General features: G+C 36.7%; 1 protein-coding gene across 3 annotated transcripts; it reads right to left on the reverse strand.

Annotated features, from left to right (window-relative positions):
- Positions 1-713: 713 nt before the first annotated feature.
- On the reverse strand, positions 714-8,778 carry LOC112512345 (TGACG-sequence-specific DNA-binding protein TGA-2.1-like). 3 transcript variants are annotated; one of them, XM_025118246.1, is made up of 12 exons: positions 8,674-8,778; positions 8,343-8,450; positions 7,718-7,800; positions 6,433-6,500; positions 5,746-5,892; positions 5,558-5,635; positions 5,413-5,472; positions 4,573-4,650; positions 4,394-4,445; positions 2,219-2,490; positions 1,823-2,071; positions 715-1,052 (listed from the first exon to the last, which is right to left on the reverse strand). In XM_025118246.1, exons 2-12 carry the CDS (start codon positions 8,438-8,440, stop codon positions 906-908), a joined length of 1,332 nt encoding a protein of 443 aa, XP_024974014.1. In that variant the 5' UTR covers positions 8,441-8,450; positions 8,674-8,778; the 3' UTR covers positions 715-905. The 3 variants fall into 3 exon arrangements, with proteins under 3 accessions (XP_024974015.1, XP_024974014.1, XP_024974016.1); XM_025118247.1 differs by lacking the exon at positions 8,674-8,778 and having other exon boundaries at positions 714-1,052; positions 8,343-8,667; XM_025118248.1 differs by lacking the exon at positions 8,343-8,450 and having other exon boundaries at positions 8,674-8,759.
- Between the last annotated feature and the right edge of the window lie 383 nt (positions 8,779-9,161).

The following is a 9,161-nucleotide window of genomic DNA, read 5'->3' on the forward strand; positions in this document are numbered from 1 at the left end:
GAAGTCACCGTATTTGAACTTTCATGGTCAGAGAATTTTATTTCTCTTTGAATTTGAACTTGGGACCTCCAGACACTTTTGACCTTTGGAGTAAATATCAATTCAATCGAGCACCATCCTTATGGTTAGAAAGCTTTGTTTCTTCACTAAATAAGGATCACGTGCTTCTCACGTGTTCCTTTCAAAATCTGTTCTTTTCATGAGAGGTGACACCATATCAATAAGAATACGTTTGATGCAATACAATACAAGAACTTATTGTGACGCAACATTAGACCGAGACACAACAATGACAAGACCTGATTGGGTCAAAGTCGTGCATCTTTTTTCCTATCCCACCAAAACAGGTCAAACAAAAATCAAGATTGGTAAATTAGTAACCTATCCTATTAAATTAAAACCTTAAGACTTTGCCATTATTGTCACATCCATCATCCGGCAAACAAGACCACAAACTGTTATATTGAAACCACAAAGGTGGTGCCTGGTTGGTTTGAGCTTGACTCCAAAGGTCAAAGTACCTGGAGGTCCCAGGTTCAAATCCAAGGAGGAATAAAAATCCCCTTGTGGCCACGCAGATTCAAATGCGGCGACTCCGGGTTATCTGCAAAGCAGGTGGCCGTCCTGGGATTAGTCGACTCGCATAACGGGTTGGATATCCAGGTTAATAAAAAAAAACTGTTATATTGATATCTCTAAAAGAAACTTGAACTCATAAAATCTAAGGGTTATAAGAATTTGATGAAATTTTTTATAATAACAAAACAATCCACTTTATTTTGTTGCTACTCCTACTTAATTAATTAATAATAGTAATTAGAGAGAGTAATATTTGAGTTACAAAAGCTACTGTACATGAAAAATTACATTCAACTTCCTTCTTCTGGTTCCGACGGATACGACTCTTACTGTTGCGGCCGAGCAAGCCAAAGAGAACTAAGGGCACGAAGCCGAGAAAAGTAGTCATAGATTGCAAGCAGGGCTCGTGCTGATTGTCGGGTTGTCAATATCGTATGCATTTGCTGTAATGTCTTTTCCCTCAAATGATCCGCCTGGATTTGCATCAAACGGAAAGTCAATGGTGAGACAAGTGCATGTACGATGGTTCCTAGAAATCCTACGACATGTGGAATAAAAATCCCATGTTCCACCAATCACGTGAAGCCACATTATTATTTTATTTATTGATCATTTTATTCTCTGTCATGATGAAGTGATGATGTGTCTTACATGACTGGTGGATAGGGAGGGGCCAGAGATTTTTATTCGGGGAAATTTACATAAATTGCCAAAATTGATAGGTGGTTTCACTTTTTAGCCGTTTTCTAACTCAAAATCACTTTTTATCCAATCTTTACATAGAAGGTTTACACATATACTTAAGGATTGGTTTTCGGCAAAAATAAAAAGAAATCCTTGCGCATATGGATAAGGATTCTTATTTTTTTTGCCCGAAAACCAATCCTTACTTTCTGCGTAAGGATTGACTAAAAAGTGAATTTGGGTCGGGAAATGGCTAAAAAGTGAAACCCTGTTTGTTGATTGGCTATTTCTGTCAATTTCCCATTTTAATCGTTCCAGAAAGGGTAGTGAAGTACAGATTGACTTTTGAGGTCAACAAGACCAACTTCCGACTCTAAAGTTGATATAATGTCACAAAACTTTCAAGACTACGTTAAACTCAAGGTTTAACTGGTGGAAGACCAAACGAACCCAGTGTATCACGTGGAGGTAGGGTCTGAGAGGGGTAAGACCTTGTAAAGGACCGTCCTTTAGGCATTAGGAGTAAATTATAGTCAAAGTAGCGGAAAAGAGAATTTACCTGGCGGAGAAAATTTTCGAGTGTACCCAACTTCCCCATAGCCATTGCCATTTGACCCATGTAGTTGGCCATGCCTGATGATCCAGCTGGGACAACGGGTGCATCACTGGACAACGTCTCCGCCAAAGATTGCTGCAATGCATCCATTCCTTGTGAAAGAGCTTCTTCTGCCTGCAGCGACGTTTGCTGCAAATGATCAATGCTTGCCAACTGCTGTTCCGTTAGCGGCTCCAAGTGACTCACAAGAAGCTGCATTCACATTTATCTTTTTTCAGAAGGAAGAATGCCAAAAAGCATAGAAGAAAGCAGGAATGACCTTCTCAAATAAAATCTTTGTAAAAGTGACTTTTATAGAAGCTAATTAACCCGAGGTTGTTGGAGATTGGGGGGGCTTGCCTTGAGTAGTTCAGATGAACGGAAACCACCGATCCACAGAAAACAGCGTTCTGCAGGTGACGTCCACATTCCGTAGATGATATGGAAGACATCAGCCTTGGCTGCTGTTCTTTTTAGCCGAAAAATGTCGTTGAAATGTGAGGTGGCGTTTTCCACTATGGATCGAAGTTCACCATCACTTCTGTATGAAGTAACTGCTGTCCTGAGCTCATTTATATGTTTGCTTTGCTCTTCCAACCATCGTGAATATTCTGCTACGAATGCCAAGGAACCTGTAGAATATCAGCGAAACAACTCATAGTTAATGATCATGTAACAGTCAATCAAGAAACAAACGGAAAAAAGATGGAAAACCCAAAAAAATATTCAAAATAAAAACCAAAACCGAACTAAACAAATCCAGTTTGTCCCACCCGGAGGTGGGGTTCATCACTGTACCAACACATAGCAGGAATCATGTCACTACGGTGTCATGGTGGTTTGCTACCCTCACGATCCGCCAGGTGTCATAACAATTTTTTTAAACAATATAAGTATAATTATGTATGGAAGTATATGAATAGTTAACTTTCACATGTATGCAAATTTATACTATCATCTTCTAATTTATATGGATCTTTTAGCGATTCCTCTTAATCTTGCTTAGGCAATTAGTAGCTAGGTCGCTCGACCACTTCCTCTTAATCTTGCTTAGGCAATTAGTAGCTAGGTCGCTCGACCACTTAGCCCTGCTAAATGCATTTTAGGACGCTGCAACAAAAGATGATGTAGCTATCAAACACTTAGGGATGAGTTGCATTATTGAACCACATGGGCGAATAAGCTCATTAAAGCACACTTAACTAACAAGCTAGTTTGACCATTTGGACATGATTAAAGAAGGTATATGCCGGGCTCAATACACAATATGCATTTATATCGACATATAAGCTTTTGAGGTTTACGCTCAAAGACCGAATAACTTTGGTGCAATTTTAGAAGGGAGCGAAATAAAGATGGGTAGAAGTCAACATTGGGGAGCAAAGAGTAGCCCAAAGAACAATATCAAGTATTTGAGATCTATGATTGAGAAGCGTAAGAAGGGATCTGGACCCTTGATCACCTTTAATCTCAAACCCACCCATGAATCAAGCTTGATACGTGGATTGATTCAGTGCATCTCATCCTAATGTGCATCCAAGGGTGGAGATCCCTTTTTACGATTATCACATTAACTCCTTCTCACCGGAACCCAACCCTAAACTTTCATATGCTTGCATAATTTAAACCTAAACACATTTTATTTATATAAACCACCTAATGTTTCCCCTTAATCCCTCTAGAAGATCACTCGACCACCTAGCTCTCCTTTTCATGTTTTTCAATACTGCAACAAAGGATTAAGCAACTATCAAGTTTCTTGGCTCTTAGATGATATTTATAACTTGTATTGATGCAGATTCAGTAACGAAATTATCTAATTGACACTCACCTTCCTCCGATGAAAATTGCAATGTTTGACAAAACACATAATTTTATGAACTTGTTTGACTACTTGCCTCCAATAATTATAAAATACAGCAATCTTGCACCAAACTTCATGGCATCAATAAGTAGTATCGTTTCTATGGTGTTTCTTACATTTAACTAGTCTTAGTTCTTTTAAACATTCGACATATCTCCCTTTCTTATCACAAGTTCAAGTCTTTCGAGTACTTGGTCTTTTTTCAAACTCTTCAAACTTTTTGGACAAGCTTTCTTTGTCACGGACACTTTTCACAAGCCGGGGGTCTTCACATAAACAACCACTCTACTCCTTGAGGGTAGAGCCAGGGCTGCATACATCCCCCGATCCCACCTCCAAGCGGGATAGTTTAATTTGGTTTGGTTCTGATGATAACAGGCAAGTAAAACTGATTATTAAGATTTATAAAAAAAAGTGCAATGTTTGTCATATATTGTTTGACACCAAAAAAATGTAAGCTGTTACAATTTTCATGGATCGGAGAAACTATGGAACTTTTTTTGTTTTGGTCGGGCACATAGGGTTGGGTTTTAAGTTACAAAGACTAGATATGAAACACATGATAGGCTACCTAAAGGACTATTCTCACGTGCATACACACAATGTCAATACTCGTTCTAGTTCCCAACGAATCCGAAACTGACTAAAGAAAATGCAGAATTTATACATACCATTCCCGCCATTTGGTTGAGACTGGTCACCCGAGTTTGAAATAACAACACCCTACAAAAATAAAAAACCATGTTCACAATCTGTGAAAAGATGAATCGAGAATTGTGTACAATAACTCCTCTTAGCCACACACCCACGTATATAAAAGCAAAAGCTAGGGACGCATTGCAACCCACACCTGCTTTCGAGCTCGCTGGACCTCCTGCTCTAGCTGGGTTAGCTTCATCCGACTATTCTCCAACTGTTGCACATATGCCTATATAATAAACATGAAAGAAAAAAATTAAGTTCAACTTACGGTTTTCCTTTTCTTCTGTGTCCTTTTTCTTGGTTGACAGTTATCTGGCACCTTTCGCCAATTTAGTCTAAGGGGTCCATGCAACCACCCATGGTATGGCCCCAAGGAAATGATAGCACCTAGTGGGGACTCAGAACCTTGGACTTGTGCTGCATGAGACACCGGTCTCAGTAACTTACCACTAGACTGACCCCTTGGTACTACCAACGCCTTCACATTTTTTAAAGTTTAATTAGACCCGCCTCTAGGGGAAAGTTCATTTAGGAACTGCAAATATTTTGAGAACCGTGAGAACCAACTATTCATGAATTATTCATTATGAATATACCTAAATATGAATGAATATACTGCATTTTCATTACTCTTCATGAATAACCGTCACGATGTTCATCATTATGAATATACCTAAATATATGAATATAGTGCAGTTTCATTATTCATCATGAATAACCATCACAATGTTCATCATCATGAAAATACCTAAATATTCATGAATATCGTGCATTTTCATTATTCATCATGAATAATTGTCCCAATTTTCATCATGAATAACCGTCACGATGTTCATTATGAATATACCAAAAATTCATGAATATTGTGCATTTTCATTATTCATCCTGAATAATTGTCACGATGTTCATTCACAATATGCGTCATGAATGGTTGGTTCTCAAATGAACCTGCCCCTATCAATAAACAATTAACTGTAACAAAGTTTACCTTTTTCCTCAACCGGCTCTTTCTGGCTGCTTCACGATTCTGGGCTAGCCGTCGTAATGTCTACAAATTTAATACAAAAAGTCAGGAAAAAAGTAACAGAAATCGGACAAGAATAACATACTGGGGTTGCTTATGTTTCAGTTACCTTTTGTTCTGGAAATTTTTCTTTTTGTTTGTCACTAGAACCAGAAGCTAGAAAAGGATTGGATGGATCGATATCAAACTGCAAACGGGATAACAACCATCTAAATCAAAATTGAATTCCATTTGTTGCATCTCTCATAAATAGCAAATTGATACTCATAATCTTCAAACACAAGATTTCTTGCTTACTCCTTGATTCTTGTCATCAGGGTCCATTTCAGTTGAAGTATCGGTATGCGGACTTCCATCGGCCAAATTAGATTCTAACCAGGCCTCACGATTACCCCCAGAATTAGAAACTTGATTCGATTGAGATCTATTTTGTCCTTGAAACATCTGAAACACAAAAAAAGAGGCAGAGCATATATTGCAGTTAGCATGAAACTCTACAACCTATGTTGCGAAGATACATGTATGGGGATACGGGTATGTAAGACATGGATACCATGTTTTGATATTATAAAAAAAGGGATGACACATGGGTGTTTTTGTGTATATATGTATGTGTGTGTATGTGTATAGGGGAGGTTCAAACGAGAACAGGGTCAGAGTAAGAACACGAGAACGCCTATATACAGGTGATTAAGGTACAGTCAAACCTCTAAGGTCATCAGGCCAAGCATGTGCCCCTGGGTCGGCCGTTCCTTAATCACATGTGACTTTTAGTATAAAACTACAAGTGATATAGGCGTTCTCGTGTTCTCTTACTTTGACCCTGTTCTTGTTTGAACCCAACCATACACACACACACACACAAGTCCTAAAACCAAAGTTTTCATTCTTTTATTTTTGGTTGAAACTATGAGACTTGTGCCATCAACAGTCAGAATAAACTTATAACATCATAGCCTCATAGGGTTGAAACATCAAAATCACCTTCTCATATGTACCAAACTGGAGATCAGGGTGGACAGCTTGGTCGATCAAACTTGTGGAGTTGTACACTGAACAACAACAAAAAATCATGGCGGAAATGTGAGTAACGATGATGACTATAAATGTGAAAGGAGACATTTGTTCCTAACTATGTATGATAAATGATCCAATGTCGCACCACATAACACACTTAAGAAAGACCTAACAGAACTAGGAATTTTAATAATTGAAACAATCTCCATTTTGAGATGTCCCAAACCAATTACAATATTTCCTTGAGTAAAATTTTCGACCTGAAGTATCTAAATGTCCATATCTTCACAAAATATTAACTATCACTAATATAAAACCAAATCAAACCAAACGAGCATGTATATCCACCCGGAGGTGGGGTCTGGGGGTATGATGTAAGCAGAACTGATCTCTACCAAAAGAGTAGAACGGGTGTTATTAATATCAATTTCCGAAATAAAAAAGTCCCCTTATTTTGTCATCATTGAAGGGTAATCGGGATATTTTACTATTGTTATAACATGATCACTATATTGAGTGTGCAATTTACAACATGTATTACATTTCAGTGTTGCTGCCACAAAATCTTTGGTGAATAACAGCAAATGCTTGCATAACTTAAAAACAAAAGGGAATGTTTCGGTAGTACATACAAGCATAACGCTTATTCCACAAGAATCAAGCCATTTGACTTGACATTCGAACTAACAGAGCCAAAGAAGCCCTTCCAAAGTAAGGCTTATCAGAAGAAAATGAACCACAAACATTTTTGTGATGATTATGAGGACAAAGAGGTAACTCAACCTCAAATTGTTTCTCAAGAGGGTCGTGCTAGATTTCTATGGGACATCCTAAAATGAAAATTATTGGGATTCTTGTAGAACAGAGGGAACAATAACTAGAGTTGCAAGTTCAAACCACTCCTTTGTGGAAAAAGTGTGGTAAAACAAGGTGAGTGACAAAAGGCATAATCTTGAGTCCATTGTTTACTGAGTTACAAAGAAAACAATAGGGTGAACATAAAAATGTGAACAATGATGCTTTTTTAACATTTTCACACTTCTAGTATGGCTCATGGCCTCATGCAGCTTTATGGGCTCAATATGATACTGAATCTACTCAACTCTACAAAGATGGATGCCCTATATATAGTTTCTAGCTTGCAGTCATATTAACTTTAACCTCAATAACACAAAAGTTAATTCGAAAGCAATGTAAAAGTTGCACCTCAAAGAATAAAAAACTACAACATTTTTATTAACATCAGAATCACCTCCTCCACGAAATCCAAGGGACTGCTCAGGCGCCACAAGATTAGAAACTCGAGAGGAATGACCAGTGTTCCCCTCTGTACCACTGATATAGATATAAGTTAATTAGAATCATTTTAAGGAATCCTTGAAAAGAAAAGCAACAAACACTTCATTCATCCAAAAGAAAGGAGCCCACTTTGATTTATGAGTGTATTTAATGTCGAAAGAACGATTAACAACATATTATGATAATAAAGCATATTTCAACTAAAAAGATAAAACCATTCTATCAACTCAAGAATCACAACCCGAAATCTTTCATCAATCATCATACTTGAGTAAATAATATAATTTGATTTAAAGCACTAATTTCATCCATCTAACCATAGCTAGTTCATAGAATCTAAGCACTTGAACATGAAATAGGTCTAAAAAGCTGCATATGATGAATCAAGATCATAATTGACAGAAAAAGGTTGAAACAAGGGCTTTCAAACTAATAGCTCAACCTTTTACATATTTCCAATATTTGGGTTTGATTTTAAAGATTATCTAAAAACTACCAAAAACCCTTTATAAGTTGAACAAAATCATCATATATTTCAACAAGTTTAAAACATTACGAGAAAACAGAGAAGAGATTACTTTGAATTCGAGATGGGTATCTGAGAAACAAAGCTAGGCATCGAGCCACCAACACTTGAATTAGCTTTTCCACCAACCTTCAAGCTTTTGCTACCCATAAATCACCATCTTGATATACCAATCCACAAACCATAAATCCCCAGAATTCAGAACACAAACGCATAACAAGAAACCCAATTCAAACACAACAAAATACAGATTAAAAAATGAAATCTGTATGCCTTAAGAACAAAACCCACAAAAAAATAACCTATTTTGATCCATAAAACCCTCAAAATAAACACCAAATTTACTTCAAAATCAGGTATACCCCGAGTCTCAAGAAGATTACCTCAATCACCCGTTCAGAAGGGAGACATAATTCGAAGCTTTGAGGATGGAAAAATGGATCTTGTTGACTTGAGGGCTCTTAGCTATTTAAACCAAGCAGACTTTTTTATTACTGAAAATATGCATATGTGTATGAAAAACGAACAGTCCCACTTACAAAATTTTAGCATCTTTTTTCTTTTTGAATTAAATATGTTCATTTGCTAAAATTCGTCAGACCCACCAATATTTCCAGTTTACTAATAAAATATAGGATTTAAAATATAGGATTAAATACATAAAATAATAATATATTTTTAAATTATTTTTTATTAAGACATTGTATTTTAAAAATCTATCCATAATAGCAATGAGTAACATATTATCTTTTAAACCGGTTAATCTTTTGACTTTTTTGCTTATGTGGTTTTAATAAGGTGATGTGGATGTCACACCATTTTGATAACTTAATTAAAATTAAAATAAAAACTTATTTCAAATTATTATTAG

The sequence above is a fragment of the Cynara cardunculus genome (genome assembly GCF_001531365.2).
Source record: "Cynara cardunculus var. scolymus isolate 2C chromosome LG 5, CcrdV1, whole genome shotgun sequence".
Taxonomy (NCBI): Eukaryota; Viridiplantae; Streptophyta; class Magnoliopsida; order Asterales; family Asteraceae; genus Cynara; species Cynara cardunculus.